General features: G+C 45.2%; 2 protein-coding genes across 2 annotated transcripts in view; both read right to left on the minus strand.

The window, feature by feature from the left end:
* Window positions 1-657: 657 nt before the first annotated feature.
* On the minus strand, window positions 658-18,461 carry LOC147598493 (myosin heavy chain, skeletal muscle, adult-like). Its single transcript, XM_086762041.1, has 38 exons — window positions 18,218-18,461; window positions 17,993-18,136; window positions 17,743-17,899; window positions 14,436-14,463; window positions 14,224-14,338; window positions 14,038-14,130; window positions 13,844-13,907; window positions 13,653-13,751; window positions 13,449-13,552; window positions 13,219-13,357; window positions 12,474-12,592; window positions 12,223-12,372; window positions 11,277-11,447; window positions 10,329-10,635; window positions 10,155-10,228; window positions 9,927-10,014; window positions 9,715-9,832; window positions 9,260-9,383; window positions 9,037-9,173; window positions 8,678-8,933; window positions 7,939-8,181; window positions 7,545-7,721; window positions 7,314-7,459; window positions 7,144-7,234; window positions 6,666-7,055; window positions 6,386-6,512; window positions 6,099-6,217; window positions 5,397-5,593; window positions 4,822-5,005; window positions 4,569-4,734; window positions 3,393-3,517; window positions 2,924-3,232; window positions 2,616-2,819; window positions 2,242-2,367; window positions 1,975-2,145; window positions 1,785-1,889; window positions 1,546-1,641; window positions 658-935 (listed from the first exon to the last, which is right to left on the minus strand). Exons 1-38 carry the CDS (start codon window positions 18,422-18,424, stop codon window positions 780-782), a joined length of 5,826 nt encoding a protein of 1,941 aa, XP_086618167.1. The 5' UTR covers window positions 18,425-18,461; the 3' UTR covers window positions 658-779.
* A 5,414-nt stretch (window positions 18,462-23,875) lies between these two features.
* The window catches only part of LOC104476946 (uncharacterized), a 125,988-nt gene continuing 122,494 nt past the window's right edge, over window positions 23,876-27,369 (minus strand). The window contains exons 68-77 of the mRNA XM_086762646.1: window positions 27,163-27,346; window positions 26,911-27,076; window positions 26,620-26,744; window positions 26,151-26,459; window positions 25,843-26,046; window positions 25,469-25,594; window positions 25,202-25,372; window positions 25,012-25,116; window positions 24,773-24,868; window positions 23,876-24,153 (exon numbers count right to left, since the gene is read on the minus strand). Of these exons, the coding sequence (XP_086618772.1) occupies window positions 23,998-24,153; window positions 24,773-24,868; window positions 25,012-25,116; window positions 25,202-25,372; window positions 25,469-25,594; window positions 25,843-26,046; window positions 26,151-26,459; window positions 26,620-26,744; window positions 26,911-27,076; window positions 27,163-27,346 (1,642 nt within the window). The 3' untranslated portion in view covers window positions 23,876-23,997. The remainder of the gene's footprint in view (window positions 24,154-24,772; window positions 24,869-25,011; window positions 25,117-25,201; window positions 25,373-25,468; window positions 25,595-25,842; window positions 26,047-26,150; window positions 26,460-26,619; window positions 26,745-26,910; window positions 27,077-27,162; window positions 27,347-27,369) is intronic.

Here is a 27,369-nt window from a genome sequence, read left to right on the forward strand (position 1 = left end):
AGCTCATCCATGTGTCTGATCAACGTTATTGCCTTTGCAATCATAATTCCTTGCAAATTCAGTTTATCTCTTCTTATTTTCTCCTTTGCTGCCACTGCTGAGAAATGAGAGGATATTTTCAGTTATGCAGCACATCTGGAAGAACGGGCACCAATGGGTCTGTCACCTCAGAGTCCATCTTTTTAAACATGACGCTGCATTACGGTTGCCCACACAAATAGTTTTGTGGTTTTAACTGTACTGAATTTTGTATGCTATTTAATGGCCCTCTTTGCTCAGTATCATGAAAGCCTTCTGCGGCATCAGTCATTAGCCTTACTGCCTGGAACAGCGTTATTTCATTGGGAAACATTGTGGTCCTTCCTCTTCAACACCTCTTCAGCTTGCTTTGTCAATGGCTTGAACAACACAGGCCCCAGCCCACATAACTTTGCTCCTCCATTCTCCATCTTTGATGATTATTTATCTGAGTGAGAAGCTTCCTTTTTATCGCTCGCTAAATAATATAGAAGGCATGAGAAATTAGCAACCAGGGGACAAAAAGCTGTACTGGGACATAGGTACACAAAAGTTACAAGGCAAAACTGTGCCCAAGGACAAACGATGACACAGGCCTAACCGGTAAAAAGAGAAACAAGTGAAAACTAGTACTCATGGTGCACATGCGAAGAAATCTACTCTTTATTCCCTAAGGTTGCAAATAGAAAGTACGGAAGAAAGTGACCAAGAGGTTCACATTTTGTGCAGCCCTCAGGTCACTTTGTTGCTTCATTACTTCCTCACTCTTCCTCTTCTATCTTCTTGCCATGAAACTCCCGGCTCTTCACTCGGAGCTTGTTGACCTGCGACTCGGCAATGTCAGCCCGCTCCTCGGCTTCCTCCAGCTCGTGCTGGATCTTGCGGAACTTGGAGAGGTTGACGTTCGACAGCTCCTCCTGTGCGGGCAGAGGGAGTCGGTGGGGAGGAGCCCAGGGCAGGGCTTTCCCTCCTCCTGTGCCTCAGCCTTTCAGGGCTGCGGCTCTTCCCAGGGGCAAGGCCCAGACCTCCATTGCCCACCCACCACTGCTGATATGTAAGCCTCACAGAGATCTCCTCCTCCCTTATGCAGGACCCCACTGTGACCAGCTTCACTGCCACTGGAGGAGCAATTTTGTCACTTGGAGCTGTCATTATTCTCCCATTAGTTGCTGCCCAACTATCAGTGTTATTCATTTGGTTGAGACAGACCCTGAAATCCTCTGCTGTTGACCAGCAGCAGGCATTCACAAACTCCAGTTGACTTCAGCCAGTGGATGTGGCCCCTGGCTTAGGTCAGTCTGGCCTCCTGTATAAAAGAGGCTGCAGAACTTCCCTCAGTTCATCCCCGACTGCTGCAGGGTGCCCAGAACTCAGCAAGGCCTCATGGCTCCCTGCTAAATGGTGTGACCAAGACTGTTGTGTCTTGGGAGTTTCTCTCATGTTCCTTTCCTGATATTCATTCTCATCTCAACAAGTGTGCTTCCCCGATGGAAAGAGGCTCTTGCCCGCTCTCCAAGCAATACTTACAGCCTCCTCAGCTTGTCTCTTGTAGGATTTCACTTTCATTTGCAGCTTGTCCACCAGATCCTGCAGCCTGAGAATATTCTTCCGGTCTTCCTCAGACTGGAGTGGTTGGCAAGGAGGAAAGAGAATGAATTATTGGTTTCCCATCACATGAGGTTAACAATTCCCCTTGGGAAAGGTGTCTGCAAAATCTGACTGGCTGTGAGAAAACGCTGTCAGCCCAAGGAGGCCTCCTGCCTTACCTGGTAGGTCAGCTCCTTCACCCTCCTCTCATACTTGCGCACACCCTTCACAGCTTCAGCGCTGCGCTTCTGCTCAGCATCAACCTCCCCTTCCAGTTCCCGCACCTGCAATGAGAAGACCAGCTTTGCAGCTTCCCTGCTGGCTGCTTATGTGGCATGTTCATCAAGCACAAATAAAAGCCCTACGCACTCTGGCCTCCAGCTTCTGGATTTGCTTCTTGCCTCCCTTCAGAGCCAACTGCTCAGCCTCATCCAGACGGTGCTGCAGGTCCTTCACCGTCTGGTCCAGGTTCTTCTTCATCCTCTCCAGGTGGGCGCTGGTGTCCTGCTCCTTCTTCAGCTCTTCTGCCATCATGGCTGCCTGATGAGAGCAAAGGGTCAAAGCCATTTTTAGGTCAGGAGACAGTTTGGGGGAGAATACATCCATCACTAGCAGGGAAAGGAACTCCCAACTCACATCTGTGATGGCCTTCTTGGCCTTCTCTTCAGCATTGCGGGCTTCCTGGATTGTATCTTCCATTTCACCCTGAATTTGCATGATGTCTGTTTCCAGCTTCTTCTTGGTATTGATCAAGCTGGTGTTCTGTGCAACAGGAAAGACATGATTTGCACTGTTAGAACTAATGCCTCCACATCAAGAGCTGACTGTGCCAGTATTGTTCAAAAAAGCGTCTTCTTCCAAGCAATACCAGCAAAACACGGGTGGTTGGCTAGACTGGCCATATCACAGCACTTCCAAGTGTTTACATAATAATCGCTTACAAGATGCATAGGGATCACATTCTTTGTTATCTCTTGTTGACGGGATTAATTTCCAGCAGAGTGGCTGACCTGGGTATGGAGGAGCTGCACACGTTCAGTGGCATCCAGAAGCTCCTGCTCAGCCACCTTCCTCGACCGCTCCGTCTGCTCCAGGGCTGCCCGGAGCTCCTCAACTTCAGCCTGCAGCAGGTTTGCTCTGCGCTCCACCATGGCCACCTGCTCCTTCAGGTCCTCCTGGGATCTGAGGGCATCGTCCAAGTGTATCTGGGTATCCTGGTGAGAGACACAAGAGAAATTGTAAAGTGGTAACATGCGCTTGGGTTCCAGAAATGTCAGGGCTGTTATTTTCTTACTTTCTACAGCTTTGTTGAACAGACCTTGAGCACTGCCTGTGTGTTTCTCAGGTTCTTCTGTGCCTCTGCAGCCAGGCGGTTGGCATGGCTCAGCTGGATCTCCATTTCATTCAGGTCTCCCTCCATCTTCTTCTTCAGACGCAGGGCTTCGTTCCTACTCCTGATCTCAGCATCCAGCATGCTCTGCATGGACTCCACAATTCTGAGGTGGTTTCTCTTCATCTGGTCAATCTCCTCATCCTTCTCTGCTATCTTCCTGTCAATCTCAGACTTCACCTGGTTGAGCTCAAGCTGGAGGCGCAGGATCTTCCCCTCTTCATGTTCTAGGGAGGCCTGGACAAGTAGGCAGGAACAGTGACTTAAAATGATGCTTGCATTCTAAGTCATCTCTTATGCAGGACTCCATGAAACCTAAGCTTGCTTTCCTGCCATCTCTGCAGATAACTACTCCCAGACTTTCCGTCTGGACACCATTTATTAGCACTGTATGTACCTCAGCTTCCTCCAGGGAGGCTTGGATTTCAGATTTCTCCTGCTCAATCTGTTTCTTGACTTTCTCCAGCTCATGAATTGCCTTTCCTCCCTCGGCAATCTGCTCCGTGAGGTCAGAAATCTCCTCTGTGGGAACAAAGAGCAATGGCATGGGGGAGCAGTTTCTGTAGTGGGAGGGGCAGCAGCTTCTCTGAGAAGCTGCTAGAAGTTTCCCCTTTGTCCAGTGGACCTGGCTGGGTATAGTGCAGATGGACCCACCACCGGCCAGGGCCAAGCTCCTTGGCAACAGTGATAATACCTCTGTGATAACGTATTTAAGATGGAAAAAAAAAAAAAAAAAGACTGTAGAAGCAGAGGCAGATAGGGGGAGGCACAAGCCTTGTCCGCCTTGCAGGCCTCACCATCTGCCCTCCTCCTGGGTGGCCGACTGGGCCCGACTCGGCCAGGCCTGGCTGCAAGAAGTGGAGAGGAGATGAGATGTGAAGAGAACCTGAGAGGCATCTGCCAGCCTGTTGTGAAGAATTTCTTGTGAGAGGAACAGCTGCAGGCGCCAAGGTCAGTGAAGAAGGAGGGCGAGCAGTAATGCTGCTCCCGGCAGAGATTCCCCTGCAGCCCGTGGTGCAGCCCATGGTGAGGCCGGCTGTGCCCCTGCAGCCCATGGAGGCCCACAGAGGAGCAGAGATCCCCCTGCAGCTCCTGGATGGGCACGGAGGAGCAGAGATCCACCAGCAGCCCAGGGAGGACCCCACACTGGAGCAGGTAGATGCCTGAAGGAGGCTGTGGCCCATGGAGAGCCACAACAGAATTGGTTTTTGGTCTCTTTCTCATTATCCTGCATTGGTTTTATTAATAATAAATAAATAGTTTTCCTCAAATCAAGACCATTTTGCCTGTAACAGTAACATCAATGATCTCTCCCTGTCCTTATCTAAATCCTCGGGATTTTGTTATATTTTCTCTCCTCCACTCTCTGGGAGGGTGGGGAGAGTGAATTAAAAACTGCATAGCTTGGTCACGAGTGGGACTAAACTATGACACGTGGTCAGGCACAGAGCTGCATGGGAAGGGCCTTGTTACAAAAAGCTTTACCAACCAACAGCCACACAGCCATGTGGAAGGGTGGTAGTGATGGACAGTGTGAGAAAGCCCTGCCAGGAGCAGAGGAGCAGAGACTTACGCTGCAAGTTCTTGTTCTCACGCTTCAGCGTTTCCAGGTGATCCAAGGACTCCTCATAGGCATTCTTCATCTTAAACAGCTCCGTGCTAAGAGAGCGAGACTCCTTCTGGGAGGCTTCTAGCTCAGCCTGCGTCTCCTCATACTTCTGCTTCCACTCTGCCAGGATCTGAAGAGAAACTGCACCTCAGTATGGATGTGGCAATCACAAGGGGATGCTCTGCCCAGGAACCCCCAAGGTTGGAACCCGAAAGACCTTGTCAAAGTTCTTCTGCTTCTTATCCAGAGCTGCGCAGGCGGCATTTGATCGCTCCACGTCAATCATCAAGTCCTCCACTTCATTCTGCAGCCTCTGCTTTGTCTTTTCCAGGGAAGCACATTTGGCATTCACAGCTTCAACATGTTCCTCTGCATCCTGCAGGCGCTGTGCCAGCTTCTTCCTGGGAGGTGGTAAGCACAACTCCAGGTTACAGCTTAGAGTGGAGCCAATTTTCTACTGTTCACGACAGTGCAGTTGGTCATGTTGGTGACTTTGACCACAGCACTCTTCATGGTGTTTTTTCTCTTCCAAGGCTGCATGCAGCCTAAAGCGTCTGACACTTCTGTGTCCTAGCACCTACTGATATTCAGCCTGTCTTTGACTTTCAAGCCGTAAAGGATACATTTGTTTTTACAGCCTACAATTCTTTCACAGCACACTTTTCCTCTCCCTCCCTCTCTCCCCTCTACCACGAAGACCCATCCCTGTCCTAATCCACTTGCAGGGACCCCAGTTTCCCTTGAAAGTCTCAGTCTTCTCCAGCCATTCAACTTCCCACATTCCCCACGTACTTGGCCTCCTCCAGCTCCTCTGTGCGCTGAATGGCATCCGTCTCGTATTTGGTTCTCCACTGGGCCACTTCACTGTTGGCCTTGGACAGGGCACGCTGCAGCTCCCCCTTGGCTTCCTGCTCCTCCTCATACTGTTCCCGGAGCAAGTCACAGTCGTGGCGAGCAGACTGCAAGGCGTGGGCAAGGGCGTTCTTGGCCTGTGGGGACATTGGGATTGATAGCTGGAATACTTCTCTTGAGGAGCCTCTTAACAGTGAAATTGTCAGTGAAATTAGAATGAGTTTCCCTATAATTAGTCAAATGCAAAGCTGGGAGCTGAGGATGTCCTCATCAATGTATTCTGGAGGATTAGGATGTGCTAGTGGCAGGTGCTCTGGGGACAGTAGTCTGCTGTTTCTGTAAATGTTTCAACATAGGTGGTTGACTCCTGTCTTAGAGGGTATCATCAGAATGTCATGAAAGCCTTGTGGATGACTTCGTCCAGAATCAAAATCATTGTTTCCTTCCCTCTCTAGCTTACAAGTTAGGGTATGTGCATTACTGCTGTTCCCTCCAGTACTACTTGTATTTACGGAAAGAATGTTGAACCACTTTTGGCTTTAAAAGATAAAATACTTTTCCAGATTCAAGTGAGAGTGATGTCACTTGTTGAAAGAATGCTTTCACACTCAGAAAAAATAATTTGATACTACACATCCTCACCTTTGTTTCTTCCTCTAGATGTCTCTTGAGTTCCTCAATTTGTTGCGTAAATCCTTGCTTGCCTCTAGAAAGCTGAGAAATCAGAGCATCCTTTTCCTCCACCTGGCGGGAATATTCACCTGGGAAGGGTAAAGTGAAAAACAGGAACTAGACCATTAATTATATTTCTTCCTGTAAACCACTGTGACCAGTGGCTCTGAGATACAAGTTACCGTATTGCACCCCATGCTATCCTCGTTGTGTGGAAGGCCTCCTCCCATTGCACCTCAGGAACAAGGATGTCTCACCTGATTCTGTCTGCAGACGAGCTCTTTGAGTATTGAGGTCATTGATCATGCGCTGATTCTGCTCCTCCTTAGTTTTAATCTCACTCAGCTGGTCTTCCAGAGTGCGACACATCTTCTCCAGATTTGCCTGCAGAGCAAACACAAGGATGGAAAGAAGGTGAACACCTGGACTCTGCCTTGTCCTCACAGCTGAGATTTTTTTTACCAGAATCTGGCTGGTAGATGTAGCCTACGTGCCACACCTTGGCCCTTGTGAGCATGTTCTACTGCAATGCCATACCTTGGCTTTAGAGACAGACTCCATGTTACTGGCCAAGTCGTCAATCTCCATCTTCAGCTCACTCTTCTCCTTCTCCAGCTTCTGCTTCACTCGTTGCAGGTTGTCAATCTGCTCCCCAAGTTCAGCTGTGCTGTCCGCGTGCTTCTTCCGCAGGGCAGCAGCCGTGGCTTCGTGCTGCAGCGTGGCCTCTTCGAGGTCACGCCGCATCTTCTGAAATTCTGCCTCACGCTTCTTGTTCATCTCAATCTGAGCTGCTGTAGCCCCTCCTGCTTCTTCCAGGCGCTCACTGATCTCCTCCAGCTCCCGTGACAGGTCAGCCCGATGCTTCTCTGCTTTTGCCCGAGACGTTCGCTCTGCCTCAATTTCCTCCTCCAGTTCCTCAATACGAGCCTGGGGAACATTAGGGACCCTTCACACCCATGCCCTCCTGCTACCTGACCTGAGACTGGGTGAAAGAGGAGAAGAAACAGAGACTTGCCTGCAGCTCCTTGATCTTCTTCTGTAATTGCATGCCCAGGGCTTGCTCATCCTCTATTTTGCTCTGGATCTGGTTGATTTCAAAGTCTTTCCTTTGGGCAAAGCAAACTGTGTTAGAGCCCAAAGGAAAAAGACAAGTGCACCAGCCCAGCACTCAGGTGCCACACTTACTTCTTCAGCTTCTCATCCAGCTGCTGCTTGTCATTTTCCAAATCCATTATGCTGTCATGGGCCAGCTTCAGGTCTCCTTCAAGTTTCCTCTTAGCTCTCTCAAGGTCCATGCGCAGTTTCTTCTCCTGTTCCAGGGACCCCTCCAGCTAAACACAACAAGACCATCAGTGCTCTGCCAGCCAGCTCTAACTCCATACCTGCCCTGTTCTTGCTGCAGGCCTGTGTGCTTACATCGTCCACTTGCTGCTCCAGCTTGGTTTTGGCTTTGGTCAGAGTATTGACTTTGTCCTCTTCTGCCTGCAGGTCATCCAGTGTCTGCTGATGGGCCTCTTGGAGGGCTTTCTTCTCTTTTGTCAGCTTCGCAATGGTCTCATCCAGAGCTGACATCTCCTCTGTGAGGTTTTTTACCTGCCGATTGTAAGAACATGACAAAAGGCATCACTGCTAGAGCAGTCACCTTTTCACTTTGCCGTGCTTAGCCAGGAGCTTGTGTGTTTATTAGGCTACCTAGTTGCCCCACTGTGATGGTCCTGGTATCTTCCAAACCTAGCTTCATCCTGAAGATGCCAGGCCATTGTGGGAGGCACCTGTCCCTTCACCCTTTATAGACTCCCTGTGTGCATACCTTGTTTTCTGTGGCATGCTTTTCCTTCTCCACTTTGGCCAACGTTAACTCAAGGTCATCAATGTCTTTCTTCAGCTCTGAACATTCATCCTCCAGTTTCCTCTTCTTGGCTGTCAGCTCGGCATTAATTTCCTCCTCGTCCTCAGCCCTTTCAGTCACCTCCTTAATTTTGGCTTCCAGCTGGATTTTGGTTTTGATGAGCTGGTCACATCTTTCCTCAGCATCAGCCAGGCTATCTGCTTCCTGTCAGGGAGACACAGATTTTGCTGGGTTGTAGTGTTTTGAAGGTTGTCTGCTCTGTCTTTTCTATCACTGAGGAGGCATGTCTTAAAATGGAGGCTGAACCTGGCCTTCCACTCCAGCAACTGGAAGATCTTGCCTGGTATCTGCTGGGAAACCTGTTCATCTGGTGTCAACATCGATTCCAAATTTTTTTATATCTCTTAAAAATGCCACACAGAGAGGGTAGCTATGGGCATATCTCATGCACTCACAAGAATGACAGAGGAGTAGTCATTTCAATTACTGCAGGAATGCCGAGTCTTATGTGGGGCTGCCACGAGACTCACTATGCCCCTGCCAGTGCCTGTTTCCTCAGTCTTGGAGTGCCTTCGAGTGTGAGATTTTGACTGTTTTCTACCACACGATAGTCAACGCTCCACAAGGCTCTGCTTAGGGTAAGAAGCATTCCTGGCTGTATATCATTATTTTCCAGGGACAAGTGAACAGTGATACTCACAGCCTGCACTTGCAGCTGCAGGTCATTTTTCTCCTGCAGTAAGGTCACCATTTTCTCCTCCAGCTCCTTCCTCTTTGCCTCAGACTTTGCAAGCTCTTCCTTGGTTTTCTCAAACTCCTGTTTCATGTTGGCCATCTCCTTCTCAGATTCTGCACTCTTCAGCAAGGGCTTGATCTTGAAGAACAGCTTCATCCAGGGCCAGTGCTTCACATTCATGAATGCACGAACATTGTACTGGATACAGAAGATGGAGTCCCTGGATAAAATTCATACGGCTATTGCATACTCTGTGAGTGGTTAATTTAGACTCAATTAGCCAAGTACCATGAGACCATGATATGTGGCTGAGAAATGTCTACCTCCTCTCCACCATTCTCCGATACTCCACTCTCATCAGGAAGCCCCTGCACCTGGCCTGTGTCATGGTCATAATCGCTGCTAGTTTCTCATCTCTCATCTCCTCCAGCAGACCTATCAGCCCAGCTTTGAAGAACACCTTCACAAAAGGAACATTGTTGGACATCAGTCTCAGGTAGCGCGTAACAGAGGCACAAGGCATTTGAATGCAGCACTTGTTCCTACCTTGGTGTGACCAAATCTGTACTGGGTGTGGTCCACATCAATGGACCCAAGAAGCTTCTCAGAAGCCTTCTTGCTATCCATGAACTGACCTTCTGGGATAGCACTGGCATTAAGTACTCTGTATCTGCAGGAGAAAGTGGAACATGAGTAAACCCATATTACAAAAACCACCACTGTGAGTGAATGCCCCAGCCTTCCCAGTAACAGCTGACTGTGTGACTGAGTAATGTCATGTATTAGACACAATCCATTCTTTCAAGACAGTGTAAGTAAAGATTTCGTACTGTTCACTCAGAGTCCAATGAAAACCTGATCTTCAGTATAAAATCAACCAGGAACTCACAATAAAATATGATTGTATTACTACTTAAGTCTTTTTTGAAGTATAACATTTCAAGATTCTTAACATACTCAGGCTATACTTCATCTGAAGGAGGAGAAAGAAGCACTCTTACCTTTGTTTGAAGTCAGCATACAGGACTCTGCTGGGGAATCCTTTCCTGCAAATTCTGATCCCTTCCAGCACCCCATTACACCGCAGCTGATGCAGCACCAGCTCATGCTCCATGGCACCTAACAAACACCACCATTAGTGACTTCCCCGTTGTTTGATACTCAGGAGAAGAGTTTCTGTGGCTTAACTTCTCCTTCTATGGGATCCCCTTACCGGGTGTTTTTGTTTCATTTGGGATGATGCATCGTACAAAATGGGGGTGAGTGCTGCGTAGATTTGTCATCAGCTTGTTTAAATTCTCCTGTGAGATTACAAGGTGAAGTTTAGATTAACGCTTGTAAACACTGCAGGCTTATGTATAATAAGCATATAAAAACTGAATCTTTCTTGGGTTAATTCAGTGTGTATTTTTAATAATGACATAGTGAATTCTACCCTTACCCGGAAAAGAGCTGAGACAGTCTGGAAGGAAGAACCCTTCTTCTTGCCACCCTTCTTACCACCACCACCAGCCTCTGCAAAATTGAAGAAAATTAGCAAATGCCTTTCACATTGCCTTTGAGATTGCCCTTCATACAGTATGAACACATGGAACACAAATATTGCAGAGCTTACCTGCTTCGCCACCATAGGCAGCAAAAAGTAAAGCCAGTGTCTTCACAGATGATTTCTGGTACAGCCCAATGACAGTTTCATTCAGAGGGTCCTTGTTCTTCTCCAGCCAGCCAGTGATGTTGTAGTCTACTGTGCCAGCGTAGTGTATCAGAGAGAAGTGGGCCTCAGCCTTGCCTTTGGCAGGCTTGGGCTTCTGGAAGTTGTTGGACTTGCCCAGATGCTGGTCATAGAGCTTGTTCTTGAAAGAGGTGTCGGTTGCCTTGGGGAACATGCACTCCTCTTCCAGGATGGAGAAGATGCCCATGGGCTGAAGTGACAGAGAAAGATGATAATGATGTGAACCATGTGCTATGAACATCAAAGGTACCAGTGTGCTGCTGGTAGCATCTCAGCCTGGATGAGGACCCAAGCTTGTCAGGAGTTGTTCTCAGCCATGGAGCTTATTTTTGCCTTCCCTAACCTTCCTACAGACTTTTTTTTTTTTTTTTTTGTGGAACTGGTAAGAACATCTGTCCAGTTTGGGTTAGAATTGGAAGTACAATTGGAGGGAGAAGTGGTAAAAAATAATAATAAGGAAAATAGCTACAAGAGGACTCGTTGCCTTAGGAAGTCAGGAGAGGTGATATTTATTTCCCAAATTTGTGTGAGGAGTTCTGATTGGAGTCTTCAGAGGAAAAAGGGAAGGAGACTGGCTCCAGTTTGTTTTAAAGAATTCTGTTGGTGGGAGATCAGGATACCTTTCCTATGCTTGAAGACCAAGAAATACAGCAGTGACGACACAGATCTGCATTTCCTTATTTCTCTTCCTCGGATTAAAATAAATTTCAGTGCAAAATATTTTGTTTAACTGACGTTGAATGTCTGACCATGAGTTCTTTCTGAGCTGAATCTGGCTCAGAAACTTCACAGAATTCCAAAATACATTGTACGCTTGTATGGAAAAGGTACCTTCTCAATGAGCTCAATGCAAGCAGCCAGGTCCATCCCAAAGTCAATGAATGTCCATTCAATTCCTTCCTTCTTGTACTCCTCCTGCTCCAGCACGAACATGTGGTGGTTGAAGAACTGTTGCAGTTTCTCATTGGTGAAGTTGATACACAGCTGCTCAAAGCTGTTGAACTGTCCAAAGCAAGGAGAGGTGCATGGGTTCTCAAGGTGTGGCAAGCACCACAGGCTTTTGCTAGCATTCTCCTAATGCTGTTTGAAGTTCCCCAGCTGAAACACCACTCCTAACCATAGGAGCCAACCAAACAGCCTATGTTTCCTTAGCAGGCCTTCTCTTGGTAAAATGTATTGCCCTCAAAGGATTCTATTATTATTACTTTTGAAATCAAGCCAGAAGTAACACTTTTTTTTTTTACTGTGCTACTCAAAAGCAAATCCTTCAGGGCTCTGACCTCCTAGGGAGTGGAAACCTCCTCAGTGTCCCACCCAAGAACAGATCTGCCCTCAGATCAACTATCCAGGGGTTTCTCTGCTCTGACACAGAGGTCATAGCATCATTGCTGCATTCACAACACAGGAAAATGTGAACTTTCCCATAGCACTGCCCTTGCTTTGGCTGTTCCAAGACCATCCACCTCTTCGGCCCACACTTGTGTGAGCCTTAGTCTTCGAGGTGTGTCTCTGTTTCCAAAGCCTAAGACCTTAGGTTCAAGAGCCTCTGAGAGCATTTGTCAGAAAGCAGAGCTTTCTTCTGCCTGTTGACAATGATAGAAGCAAAGTGTTTGTTCGTATTTGAGGGTGCTATGGTGACAGAGATGAGGGAGGAGTTTCTGGAGAACCGCAAATGAGGATAAATTTCTGAATATTCTTAAAAAGAAATGCGTTTCTCAGTCCTCATGACCCCTCCCTGGCCCTCCCTTGACCATGGTGCCAAATCCTTGCTCCTTACATCAAAGATCTCAAAGCCAGCAATGTCCAAGACACCAATGAAGTACTGTCTGGGCTGCTTGGTATCCAGCTGTTGGTTGATGCGAATAACCATCCACAGGAACATCTTCTCATAGACAGCTTTTGCTAGGGCACCGACTGCATTGTTCACCTAAGCAGAGAAGAAAGGACTGGAGTTACTTCCTAGGGTCAAAAAAAAAAAATCCTCAAGTACTCTTTCAGGCCACTTTCAAACTACTACCTTCTGCTTACCTGTTCCACAGTTTGACCTTTGGTCACAAATTCATTCCCAACCTTGACTCGGGGATAACACAGGGCTTTGAGCAGGTCAGCTGAGTTCAGGCCCATCAAGTAGGCAGCCTTGTCAGCAACTAAATAGGGGGAGAGAGGCATTTATCCTTGGATAGTGGTGAGAATTTGGTTAGTGAGAACAACTCGGCTGTTCATGATCTAGAAATACAAAAGCATTGGTCTGGTCTCATACAGAAGGAATGCAAATTCTGGAAGCTAATGATGGCTGTCTTTGAAAGGAAGAGCTGGTAAAGCTTGGATAGGAATAGCTTGAATCTGGAAGTTCCAAGAAGAACCACCAAAGCTTCTGGGAATACATTGGGCATGCATGTAGCACACTCCTTTTCTTTGGAAAGTGGCTTTCTGCATAGGAAAAAATGCAGGAGTTATTTCACAAATACTATGATTACACATCCTGGTGACTTAGTGGTTGATGGTTTTACAGAGAGAGAGATATCCTGTACTGAGGCTGAAGTTCCTCCTTTCAGGCTGTGTTTGTCTCGGGAGTATCCGTTGGATGAAATAATGGAATTTCCCATGATCAGGGAACCACCTCACCAGTTAGACAGACAATGAACAAAGATGCTTTTCCTCAGTGTCTTATGTGGTGACTCGGGCCAACAAAAGTCTGTCTTTGGAAGCTATCATATCATCTCTACAAACAGAGAAGTTCCTTCAACAAATCAGTTGTTGAATTTGCTGGTACCTTCTGTGCCATCAGGCTCTGCCTGCTCCTCTCTTTGCTTCTGCTTGAACTTCAGGTTCCCATAGTGCATGACAGCCCCTGTCAGCTTGTAGATGGCAGTCTTTTCGTCAGCAGTGAAGCCCAGGATGTCAATGGCACTCTGCAGTCAAAAAAAAAAAAAATGAAGTTAAAGCATTGCCTAACAACCTTAACAATCTCAATAATAATAATACTTTTTTGATTGTACTTACATCTGTAGCCATCAGCTCCTCCTGGTCATCAATACTTGGAACAGTGACCTCACCTTGACTGACAAAGTGGAAATCATAAGGGTTGGTGGTAATGAGGAGCATGTCTGAAACAGGAAAAGGCACGGGCTTAGTTTTGCCAACCAAGTAATAGATGGAACTGTTGCTCAGTGATCATCCTCAAAAAGACATAATGATCTTTCCTACCTATTAGCTCCGGCTTCTTGTTGGAGGTGATCTGATAAAATATGTGGTAGCTTCTTTCTGCCTTGAGCTGGAAAGTGACTCTGGACTTCTCCAGCAGATCTGGCAAGGAAGGTAGAAAGAGTTAGGTGCAGGAACGCACGTGGAGGTAGGAATTTGGGAAGGAACGGGATCAGGCCAGGGGAGTCTCTTACAAGTTTCAATGTCAGCAGAAGCCAGTTTGCCTGTGGCTCCAAAGTGGATTCTGATGAATTTGCCCTGTTAAGGAGCAGAAGCAATATTTCAGCCTGGATGGGTTCTTCCGACATCCCCTTTATGTGGAATACTGCTCTGGCCATCACTTGTTGTGTAATGAGAGGGAGAGACTTTGTCTAAAGCAACAACTTACAAAGCGTGAGGAGTTGTCGTTCCTCACGGTCTTGGCATTTCCAAAGGCCTCCAGCAGTGGGTTGGCGCTGATGATTTGATCCTCAAGCGTTCCCTGCAGGACAATAATTATTGCTGGTCATCCTCTTCAAAAATCACATCAGGAACAGAGGAAAGCACTGATTCAAGCCAACATCTATTAATTGACCTGCATTTTGCCTGACTGCTGCTCCTCCTTCTTCTTCTCCCCACTGGCTGCAATTGTTGCAAAGTACTGGATGACACGTTTCGTGTTCACAGTCTTCCCTGCCCCGGATTCTCCGCTGTCAAACCAAAGAGAGAAGCAGAGAGTGTGTGGTCAGGCAGGAGGTCCCCTGGCACCCAGCAGCCCCGCAGTGACTCACACAGGGATGTACATACGTGATCAGGATCGACTGGTTCTCACGATCTGTGAAAAAGGCAAAACCAAAAAGTTTATTAATATGTATCATGAATATCCTGGATAAAAGTATGCCTGGGACTTTTATAAGATGCACTAGCAACAGGCATCTAATTCCTTTTATAAGTCTGTGTGCCTTCATCCCTAGTTCCTTTTGAACATTTTAAAATTCCCAGCTGTAGCCAAGAAGCTGGCATGTCAACACTGATGTCAATATCAGGTGTGGTATATGCACTTCTTTTCCTGGATATTCTCTTCATTTCAAGCTGCTAATTTTTTTTTTCATGAGAAGGATTCCAACTAAGGAGTATTTTTGTAGAGTTACTGATTAATTGAATTATCTGTAAGCTAAAGTGAACTGGAATAAGTGCTTCTCATAAGCTTTGTAACGTAGGAACAACCACTCTTTACCAGTCCATAGGCCTCCCTAGATGGTATTTCTGGCAGTGGCAAGTCGATTGTTACCTTAAGAAAATGGTAAAAGCATCATAAACATGTAGTAAGCTTTTACCAGAATACTCTCCTATTCTGTAGAATATTGAAATTTTTGTACTTCCAGAGCTACATTTCATCGTTTTGTGTGTAATAGCTTGGGCTGAGTTTCCTTTCCAGAATTTTGTCTGATTGCTTTTTGAACTCATGCTCAGTTCTTTTTGTGTTGCTTCAACTTTTACCATACAGTCTGCTCCAGTTTTTAACTACGTACTGTGTGAAGGAAAAAAAAGGTAGTTGGTGCTGACCTCAGTTTTTCATGTACTCTTTCCTTGTTTAGTCATGACATGCATAATTCTATAAAGTAATAATTTGTCTAGAGTTACCTGAGCAGATGTCCTTCCATACCTTCAGGAAACCTTTCCATCTTTGTCTTGACCTTTCTGTTTCTACTATACTCTTTTTTGAAAAAGGAAGGGCAGAAATGCATGCAGTACTCAAGGTACAGGCATTCATTGGTTTACCACGATGATATAATTACGTTTTCTGGTTTGGTCTCTATTTCTTGCTCAGTGATCTCCAACTTTCAACTTATTATTTTGTAGATTTCTGATCACTCAGCCAAAATTTTTGAAGCTGTATTAAAGGACACCTATATCAGAAGCAATAGTTGTCAGCAATGAACCCATCTTTTGGGAGCTTTTTCGTGTGTCCATTGTTTTACATTCTTGTTGACTAAACTTTGTCATCACATCACTGAGTAATGATTCAATCATTTAATGTAATAAAGTCCCTCTGAAATTCTTCACTGTTAAACTTAATATTTACTGGCCTGAAAGCTTATAATAATTTACAGATCATTTGTAAAAAGTTGAACAGCAGAAGTCCCAGAACAGATCACAGTGTGACTTCACTGATAAAACCTTTGCACTATGAAAACTGAAAAAAAACCCTATTTTTACCATGTCTCCCTTTTTCTTAACCAGTTCTTTTTGAACCTTCTCAATTCTGTAGCCGGTAGTGAATGTAAGCATAAAAAATAATGCTAAGAATAGCTGCTTTATCAACTGTACTGAAGATCTTTGTTGAATTCAGATAGGTTACATTTACCAGCTCTCCTTTGTTAAAAAAAAAAAAAAATAATAAAAATCAGTGGTTTTGTAAAGCAAGACTTCCCTTTAAAAAAGAAGCAACTTTTTTTTTCTGTGGTAAGTTGCGTATATTCAGATACCCAGTAATTGCCTTGTTTGGAAATTGCTAGCAGTTTGCCTTTTACAAAAATCAAGCTTACTGGTATGCTGTTCCTTAAAACTCCCTCAAAACTCTTTTTAAAAGTTAGTGTAACACTTGTCATTTTCCAGGCAATTTTCAGTGAGAATTTTTGATCTGTAGAGTTCCACTGGAATGCCTGGTTGAATTCTGTCCTGATAATTTGCTAGGGTTTTTTTTTTGTTATTTTGCTAGTTATTTTATTGTTGTTTTTTTTTTTTTTTAAAGGACACTCCAATCACAATAAATTCTACCGATAAATCCACTATAAGGAGGAGTTCCAGAAATGAATACTTCCTACATTGCTTTAAGGTAAAAAAAAAATGAAAATCTCATTTAGTTGCTCTGATATGACCTTATATTTTCCAAGCTATCTTTTTAAGTTTTGACTGTGTCAGTACGGACTCTACAGACTCATTTTAAGCCTTTCTGCTCCTTATATATTTGAAAAATAAATAAGCCTAAGTTTTTATGTGTGCTGCAATTTAATTTTGTGTGCCTTTTTGTGTTTTCACAGCTTACTAGCCAGAGCTCTGCTTGGAAGAATGTCAATGAGTGTTTAATAACCTACATTAATAGGCTGTGTAACAGGACTGTGTGAAAGTGGTTTTGCTAGATGATTTACATTTGTTCCATGCCTCTAGAATGGTATTTCCCAATAATTTGCATACGATCTGAAGAGACTAAGCCATTAGGTAACTAACTTCCAGTGGAAAAGTCTGGGTTTGAGTTCACGAAGTTCCTGCACATCTCTTGAAGGTGTGAGCAAGGGTGAATGTATGATGACTTGCATAAATACTGCCACGATAAGACGCTGACCAAACATCAATTTATTATTGTTCCATTTTCATAGTATTCTCTAACCTTCCTATCACTCTGAATACTACAGAATTAAATACAGTAATTGGGGAGGGAGAAACAAGTTTTATTTTAACAAATTAAGATATAGCTCTCTGTTAAATATTTTTCTGACTAATCTGCAATTTCTTGAAAGTCTGGAGATTTAGAAAATGCTAAAAATGTTTTCACTACATTTCCTTATTATAGCTTAAATTTATACTAACAAATGGAAAAGAAGTTGTTGTTTCTGAAATGGAGGGAGGAAGTATCGATTTTCTGAGCAGGTTACACTGTAATGTCTGACTAAGGCTGTTTCCTAAATTTTCAAAAAAACCACGATAGGAAGCATTGACTTCAATGTTCAATGGTTCCAAAAACACCCAATCTTATTTACAGAATTCCACCCTAGCAACTTTCAGTCCTTGCAAAGCAAATAATTCAAAGAACAATCTTCTCAACTAAGAAAACATAAATTTTAAAGTTTATCCAAATTTCTTTGAAGCAAAAACTAACCATGTATGCAGTGTTAAACCGTATCATGCTAAATATCTTGGGCAGTAAATTCTAACATTGATTGTTAGAAACATGATGCCTATGAGAGTGTCCAGTACAGAAAATATTTCAGTGACAAAATGATATCCACCCTCCCAACACCATTCAACTGAACTATTTCAGAAGGAAAATACTTTTTTCCTCCTTTGCAAGTGCTCAAAGTAAAAACAAATTAAAGAAATTCAAGCAGCTCACCAGTCAGCATGAACTGATAGGCGTTGTCAGAGATGGAGAAGATGTGTGGAGGGGCCTCCTGGCGCTTCTTGCCTCGGTAGGCCAACACCACCTCCGGGTTGTACACCGGCAGCCACTTGTAGGGGTTGACGGTGACGCAGAAGAGACCCGAGTAGGTCTGCGAGGAAGGGAGACAGCACGTTGGCTTCCACTTAGCCCAGCAGAGCAGTTCCTCCCAGCTACCCAAGGGAAGAGTGCTGCTGGTACTTACATAGATCATCCAGGCTGCATAACGCTCTTTGAGGTTGTACAGCACAGCGGGTTCGTGGAGGTGGGTCATCATGGCCATGTCCTCAATTTTATCGTACTTGGGAGGGTTCATGGAGAAGATTTGATCTTCCTTCACAGTGAGGGTCTGTCAGAGGAAAGAGAGATGCATGCATGTCAGCTAAGACTGGGAATTACATACAGTTTTTAATCCTTGGTTTTTACTCACCTCTCCAGCTTCAGTCTTGACAGTGACCTTCCCTCCTTCTTTGCTCTGGATTGTCCCTTTCACAAAAGATTCTTTAGGATGCACCACAAAGACGGATGTCTTGGCATCAAAAGGCTTGTTCTGGGCCTCGATTCTCTCCTTTTCTGACTTTCGGAGGTAAGGAGCTGCCTCCCCAAAGGCAGCCATCTCAGCATCCGGAGAGGCCATGTCTGCACTTACACAGGAGGCACAGTCAGCAGAGAATCCTGTAGAAAAGAAGATATGTTGAGTGAGTGAGTGAATAGGAATGTCTTACACTTTGATCTCTTCAAATATTTCAGTAGATATAAAAAAGTAAAAAGTTGGATTTAAACTTCCCAGTCTTAGCTGAAAATACTTGTATACTTTTCTAAACTTAATCCTTAGACATCTAGCTATGTAACAAAGTATAGAATAGTTATTTAGTGTTGAAGTATTGTAGTACAGTTTAGCAGCATTACTTCAACTTTGTGGACTCTAGTGAATTTAGACATTGCCATAGCAGAGACTTCATATTAAATGTATCTGATTTTTTTTTCAAATGCTACCCAAGAGTCTCTGAGAGACTTCCTTGTCTGATAGCAAGTAGTGGCTTTTCGCTGGAAAATATACTTGCTATGGACAATTCATCTTGCATTATGACAGATATAAATGTCACTATTGCCTCTTCTACTTTCTAGAAATCTTAAACCAATTTCTTGCTATCCCTTAAAAGTTAGTGAATTTTGCTATTCATTCTGGTGGCAGAAGCTGGAAGTCAGTCACTGCTGTTCGAAAACATAGCAACACATTTTGTGTTGCACAGGTATCCAGAGCTAATATATAAGCTGGAGGAAAAAATGTTGCCTTCAAACCTAGAATAAAATCACAGATGACAGAGGTAGTCCCTGATAGCAATGGATATCCAAGGCTTATAGGAAGTTAAATGGAACTAAAAAGTATATGCTTTGCCCAGAATTTCACAGGAGAAGATCATGAATGTACCTTGCTTGCAAGGAGGTCTTTTCCAATGTTTTAAAATTAATCACATACTATAATTGCTAAAATTAGTAGAACTACCCTTCCTTCCTCCTGTTTAATTATTTAAACCCAGATAAGAAAAATCTTCTTTTCATCCTTCAGGAATACAGAATAACCTTTTAAAAATTACTGTTATTTGCATCTTGTGACACTGTACAGATTGTACATTGGTTTTACAGACTGTACAGTGTTGTATTTGAGAATACAAATTATATTAAAAGGACCTTCTTTTCCTTATGTAAAAATCAAAAATTATGTAGGTAGAAAATACACATATGCATTGAAAGCAGATAGAAAAACCTATTTGGAAAACAGTTTCAGAGAGAAAAATATACTGCATAATATGCAATAGAGGAGGATGCCTAATTTCACTAGACTCAGCATGCTTACCTTGAAACTTTTCTTTGAGACAGGGCAGAGTGCTGCAAAGACACTTTTATAGAGTCTGCTTGGCAGATGCTCTAGATTCTTCCTCTTTCTTCGGTCAAAACATTTTTTGGCAAACATTCTTTGGCAAAGCATTGTCTGGCAAACTTACCTAAGGGCATAATTGTCATTTGATTTGACCAGATATATTTAGAGATGTTTTGTATCTTACCAATGATGTGAATGTATCAACTATAAATAATTTGACAAGAGACTGAAAGAGAGAATCTTAGCTAGCCAAGGCACTTGGAGAACTTGGATGTAGGACTTATGGATTCTATTGCTGTCTTTCCAGTGATTTTCTCCTGGACTCAAGGAAGATTTTTACTTTATGTTTGTACTGCAGCTCTTCTAGTTGCACTGTGTAGATACCATTAATGTTTTCATGATGCTCTGAGGTTAATGAAGAAATGCACAAGGGACAGTAGATAAACTAATTTAACATGAACATCTTAACTTTTTTTAAAAATAGATTAACTCTTATGTTCATCTAATATTTGAAATAAGAGAAACAAAATATGCTCCAAATTCCTACATGCGCCATTCTTGGGAACTCAGATGCAGACCAAGGCAAGGAGACAATTACATTCTTTTTCTAAACATTCTGTTGAAAGATAGGGTACACATAAAAACGCATTAGCTACAGAGCTGAGTAGGTATAAAGGTGTAATATTTACTGAGCAGCAATAAAGTAATTAACAAAGTTTTTACTGTACCTTCACCTTTAGTACAGATATTTAAGAACACAATAGAGCCAAAAATGCAAAGTAACCTTCTAAACAGTTTAAGCCTGTTCCTCACATATGTACCTACTGCCAATATATATCAAGTAATGTGCTCAGCCAAGTCAGGAGGAAGGGGAGCCTTCACTTCCTACAACTCCAAAAAACTCGCTCCTTCACCCAAACACAACTCTAAACACAATCACGCATACAGGCCAAGATCTCTGCACGCTGATACATCCTCAGTCCAGCACTCCCATCCCATCACAAATACCTTGCACATTTACACATTCACACAGTTCCAGCAACAAAAACCATCAACACAGTGCTGCCCATATCAGAGCTTTAGAGGTGGCAGGCAGTCCCCTGCACTGCTGATACTCTGAGAAAGGGGGAATTTGCCAGTAGTCCTGGAGAGCGACTGATCTAGTTCTAGGAAAAGGGCACTGTCACTTGAGCTACTCTAGACACTGTCAGATCTAAACACGTTCTTCTCTTGCTCGTTGGCATTTCGGTTATTAAAAGAGCTCAGTGGGTAAAGCTCAGTGAGTAACACAGAGGAAAGGTCAGAAAAATAATGCATGTCATACAAGGTAATACCCAGCATCAAGCACTGCCCTGTGCATGAAGAGCTTATTCCAAAGAGTGCTTTGCACAGCAGCACTCAGTTTTCTGGAGTTAGACTCAGAGCTCACCCCAGGCCACCCTGCACAGGGCATGGGAAGACTGATGGAAACACCCTGTGCCCAGCCCAGGAGGAGCCCAGAAACAACGAGTGGGAAACTGTGAGTACAGGGATGCATCTCAAGTCCTGCCTCTCTGGACAATCTCTGACTGCTGTGGAGGGTCACAGGGACCAACTCTTCAAGCCCGGCAAGGTCCCTCTGGATGGCATCCCTTTCTGCAATATTCAGCTTGGTGCTGGCTGCAGAATTGTTGAGGGTGCACTCGATCCTACTGCGTATTTAATTAATGAAGATATTATATAGTATTGATTCCAGGGTGAACCCTTGAGGGACACCACTGCTTTCCATTTGGACATTGAGCCTTTGACTGTAACTCCTTGGATGTGGCCATCCAGCCAATTCCTTATCCATCTAAAAGTCCATCCATCAAAACCATAACTCTACAGTTTAGTGGCATGAATGTTGTGGGGTACTGTATCAAAGGCCTTACAGAAGTCCACATAGGTGACATCAGTTCCTCTTCCCTTGTACACTGATGCAGTCACTCCATCACAGAAGGCCACTACAATAGTCAGGCATAATTTGCTCTTGGTGAAGCCATATTGGCTTTCTCTAATCACCTCCCCGTGTTCCATAGACTTTGACATAACTTCCAGGAAGGTCTGTTCTGTGATCTTACCAGTCGTGACATGGGACTGACTAGTTGGTAGTCCCCAGAGTCCTCCTATTTAAACAGTGAGAATAATTCCAAAGATGAAATGATTCCAAGAGAATTCCTGTATAAGTAATGTGAGCCTAACTGACAGTGCACAGAATCAGGGTGCACTAAGGAGTTGGCTTCTATTTAGATTTAGAAGAGAAAATATTCCAAGAGACGACCATTTGTAGGTGAGAAGAAGAGTAGGAGATCTGTAAAGGAGAACCCTGAGAACTGCAGACAGCAGCTTCCAGAAAGGAAGATGAGGAAAACTGCCTGACTGCTCAGGATGCAGAAGAACTGTAGCACACAACACACCATCCCACCTAACCCTGCATGCAGCTGGAAGGTGTGGGAGGAGGTCATCCTTTGACAAAACATCTCTGTGGTCAAATGCTAGCAGCAGATACAAATCCATAGCATGAATGTATGCAGTGGCTGCCTCTTGAAGAAGAAACTGCATTTGCAATGGAGCTCTACTTGGACTCTCTGTGCTCAGCATGGAAGTTGAACTCTGTCCATTAATAGCTCTGCAGTGATACCTTAGTCTCAATGGAAGTTAAGAGAAAGCATTTACAGATGTGTGGGCTGCTGGTGATGCAGCAAAACATACTTCAAAAGGTGACTGCTAGTAATTAAATAATAGTCAGGAAGATCGGTGATGTTATATGGCACTTAGGTGAAAAATAAAGATGTTATAAACTTCCATTAAGTAACAAGCAGGGATTGCATTTATTCAGCACTGAACCCAAGGTCTTTAGAGGTGAAGCAAAAGCACTTTTAGCGTAAGTGGAGACAAAGGATGTTTGAAAACATCCACTGTAAGAAGTGCAGCTTTCAAACGGTGGTGTCAGTTATGCTGCCATTATTTGTTAAGCATGCTGAGAACGACGTCACCAGACCTGATGGGCAGTCTGACAGGGAATGCCCAGCCTCCACTTCAGCAGCGTTTCTTCAGACAGCAGTCCTCTGTGCAGAAGGAGAACTCCCAAGAATGCTAGCCCAAGCTGAACAGAAATGCCAGCACCCTAATCTTTGGAGAGAAGCTCCTCTTCCCCACACTTCTGCTAAGCCATGGCTGAGTGCCGGAGCCAGCATACGTCCAAGTTCCTTTGGAATCCATGTAATCCTTTAGTTTGCCGTTACAAGGAGTTCCACAGCTTCACTGTATACTTTGTGAAGAACCCACACAACTTCGTGGGTTTTAATACCTTGCCTTCACATACTGTCACTTGATTCACACACACACATACTCTGTCCTCCACTTTCTGCCCTCTGCACCCTCCTGTTTCTTCTAATGCCAGAGCCAGTTAGAACATTGACTCCTGCCAAGCCTCTCCTCACAGTGGTGATTGTATAGTTCTCCTTTGCATGCCTACTCACTTCTCTCCTATCTTAAGTCTCTGGGTTTGTTTAATTGCTCCTCCTATGGAAGCTCATCCATGTGTCTGATCAACGTTATTGCCTTTGCAATCATAATTCCTTGCAAATTCAGTTTATCTCTTCTTATTTTCTCCTTTGCTGCCACTGCTGAGAAATGAGAGGATATTTTCAGTTATGCAGTTATGTGGAAGAACGGGCACCAATGGGTCTGTCACCTCAGAGTCCATCTTTTTAAACATGACGCTGCATTACGGTTGCCCACACAAATAGTTTTGTGGTTTTAACTGTACTGAATTTTGTATGCTATTTAATGGCCCTCTTTGCTCAGTATCATGAAAGCCTTCTGCGGCATCAGTCATTAGCCTTACTGCCTGGAACAGCGTTATTTCATTGGGAAACACTGTGGTCCTTCCTCTTCAACACCTCTTCAGCTTGCTTTGTCAATGGCTTGAACAACACAGGCCCCAGCCCACATAACTTTGCTCCTCCATTCTCCATCTTTGATGATTATTTATCTGAGTGAGAAGCTTCCTTTTTATCGCTCGCTAAATAATATAGAAGGCATGAGAAATTAGCAACTAGGGGACAAAAAGCTGTACTGGGACATAGGTACACAAAAGTTACAAGGCAAAACTGTGCCCAAGGACAAACGATGACACAGGCCTAACCGGTAAAAAGAGAAACAAGTGAAAACTAGTACTCATGGTGCACATGCGAAGAAATCTACTCTTTATTCCCTAAGGTTGCAAATAGAAAGTACGGAAGAAAGTGACCAAGAGGTTCACATTTTGTGCAGCCCTCAGGTCACTTTGTTGCTTCATTACTTCCTCACTCTTCCTCTTCTATCTTCTTGCCATGAAACTCCCGGCTCTTCACTCGGAGCTTGTTGACCTGCGACTCGGCAATGTCAGCGCGCTCCTCGGCTTCCTCCAGCTCGTGCTGGATCTTGCGGAACTTGGAGAGGTTGACATTCGACAGCTCCTCCTGTGCGGGCAGAGGGAGTCGGTGGGGAGGAGCCCAGGGCAGGGCTTTCCCTCCTCCTGTGCCTCAGCCTTTCAGGGCTGCGGCTCTTCCCAGGGGCAAGGCCCAGACCTCCATTGCCCACCCACCACTGCTGATATGTAAGCCTCACAGAGACCTCCTCCTCCTTTATGCAGGACCCCACTGTGACCAGCTTCACTGCCACTGGAGGAGCAATTTTGTCACTTGGAGCTGTCATTTCTGTACTTATTCTCCCATTAGTTGCTGCCCAACTATCAGTGTGATTCATTAGGTTGAGACAGACCCTGAAACCCTCTGCTGTTGACCAGCAGCAGGCATTCACAAACTCCAGTTGACTTCAGCCAGTGGATGTGGCCCCTGGCTTAGGTCAGTCTGACCTCCTGTATAAAAGAGGCTGCAGAACTTCCCTCAGTTCATCCCCGACTGCTGCAGGGTGCCCAGAACTCAGCAAGGCCTCATGGCTCCCTGCTAAATGGTGTGGCCAAGACTGTTGTGTCTTGGGAGTTTCTCTCATGTCCCTTTCCTAACATTCATTCTCATCTCAACAAGTGTGCTTCCCCGATGGAAAGGGGCTCTTGCCCGCTCTCCAAGCAATACTTACAGCCTCCTCAGCTTGTCTCTTGTAGGATTTCACTTTCATTTGCAGCTTGTCCACCAGATCCTGCAGCCTGAGAATATTCTTCCGGTCTTCCTCAGACTGGAGCGGTTGGCAAGGAGGAAAGAGAATGACTTACTGGTTTCCCATCACATGAGGTTAACAATTCCCCTTGGGAAAGGTGTCTGCAAAATCTGACTGGCTGTGAGAAAACTCTGTCAGCCCAAGGAGGCCTCCTGCCTTACCTGGTAGGTCAGCTCCTTCACCCTCCTCTCATACTTGCGCACACCCTTCACAGCTTCAGCGCTGCGCTTCTGCTCAGCATCAACCTCCCCTTCCAGTTCCCGTACCTGCAATGAGAAGACCAGCTTTGCAGCTTCCCTGCTGGCTACTTATGTGGCATGTTCATCAAGCACAAACAAATGCCCTACGCACTCTGGCCTCCAGCTTCTGGATTTGCTTCTTGCCTCCCTTCAGAGCCAACTGCTCAGCCTCATCTAGACGGTGCTGCAGGTCCTTCACTGTCTGGTCCAGGTTCTTCTTCATCCTCTCCAGGTGGGCGCTGGTGTCCTGCTCCTTCTTCAGCTCTTCTGCCATCATGGCTGCCTGATGACAGCAAAGGGTCAAAGCCATTTTTAGGTCAGGAGACAGTTTGGGGGAGAATACATCCATCACTAGCAGGGAAAGGAACTCCCAACTCACATCTGTGATGGCCTTCTTGGCCTTCTCTTCAGCATTGCGGGCTTCCTGGATTGTATCTTCCATTTCACCCTGAATTTGCATGATGTCTGTTTCCAGCTTCTTCTTGGTATTGATCAAGCTGGTGTTCTGTGCAACAGGAAAGACATGATTTGCACTGTTAGAACTAATGCCTCCACATCAAGAGCTGACTGTGCCAGTATTGTTCAAAAAAGCGTCTTCTTCCAAGCAATACCAGCAAAACACGGGTGGTTGGCTAGACTGGCCATATCACAGCACTTCCAAGTGTTTACATAATAATCGCTTACAAGATGCATAGGGATCACATTCTTTGTTATCTCTTGTTGACGGGATTAATTTCCAGCAGAGTGGCTGACCTGGGTATGGAGGAGCTGCACACGTTCAGTGGCATCCAGAAGCTCCTGCTCAGCCACCTTCCTCGACCGCTCCGTCTGCTCCAGGGCTGCCCGGAGCTCCTCAACTTCAGCCTGCAGCAGGTTTGCTCTGCGCTCCACCATGGCCACCTGCTCCTTCAGGTCCTCCTGGGATCTGAGGGCATCGTCCAAGTGTATCTGGGTATCCTGGTGAGAGACACAAGAGAAATTGTAAAGTGGTAACATGCGCTTGGGTTCCAAAAATGTCAGGGCTGTTATTTTCTTACTTTCTACAGCTTTGTTGAACAGACCTTGAGCACTGCCTGTGTGTTTCTCAGGTTCTTCTGTGCCTCTGCAGCCACACGATTGGCATGGCTCAGCTGGATCTCCATTTCATTCAGGTCTCCCTCCATCTTCTTCTTCAGACGCAGGGCTTCGTTCCTACTCCTGATCTCAGCATCCAGCGTGCTCTGCATGGACTCCACAATTCTGAGGTGGTTTCTCTTCATCTGGTCAATCTCCTCATCTTTCTCTGCTATCTTCCTGTCAATCTCAGACTTCACCTGGTTGAGCTCAAGCTGGAGGCGCAGGATCTTCCCCTCTTCATGTTCTAGGGAGGCCTGGACAAGTAGGCAGGAACAGTGACTTAAAATGATGCTTGCATTCTAAGTCATCTCTTATGCAGGACTCCATGAAACCTAAGCTTGCTTTCCTGCCATCTCTGCAGATAACTACTCCCAGACTTTCCGTCTGGACACCATTTATTAGCACTGTATGTACCTCAGCTTCCTCCAGGGAGGCTTGGATTTCAGATTTCTCCTGCTCAATCTGTTTCTTGACTTTCTCCAGCTCATGAATTGCCTTTCCTCCCTCGGCAATCTGCTCCGTGAGGTCAGAAATCTCCTCTGTGGGAACAAAGAGCAATGGCATGGTCATGTACAGAATAAAATGGGAAGGGACTTGTCACACCAGGGTTACAAGCATCTTTGCCAACCTGCAGGCACAGACACATGTGGAGCAGTGTGTCGTGATGGACAGTGTGAGAAAGCCCTGCCAGGAGCAGAGACTTACGCTGCAAGTTCTTGTTCTCACGCTTCAGCGTTTCCAGGTGATCCAAGGACTCCTCATAGGCATTCTTCATCTTAAACAGCTCCGTGCTGAGAGAGCGAGCCTCCTTCTGGGAGGCTTCCAGCTCAGCCTGCGTCTCCTCATACTTCTGCTTCCACTCTGCCAGGATCTGAAGAGAATCAGCACCTCAGTATGGATGTGGCAATCACAAGGGGATGCTCTGCCCAGAAACCCCAAGGCTGGAGCCCAAAAGACCTTGTCAAAGTTCTTCTGCTTCTTATCCAGAGCTGCGCAGGCAGCATTTGATCGCTCCACATCAATCATCAAGTCCTCCACTTCATTCTGCAGCCTCTGCTTTGTCTTTTCCAGGGAAGCACATTTGGCATTCACAGCTTCAACGTGTTCCTCTGCCTCCTGCAGGCGCTGTGCCAGCTTCTTCCTGGGAGATGGTAAGCACAACTC

Source organism: Chlamydotis macqueenii, chromosome 18 (genome assembly GCF_036417535.1).
Source record: "Chlamydotis macqueenii isolate bChlMac1 chromosome 18, bChlMac1.mat, whole genome shotgun sequence".
Taxonomy (NCBI): Eukaryota; Metazoa; Chordata; class Aves; order Otidiformes; family Otididae; genus Chlamydotis; species Chlamydotis macqueenii.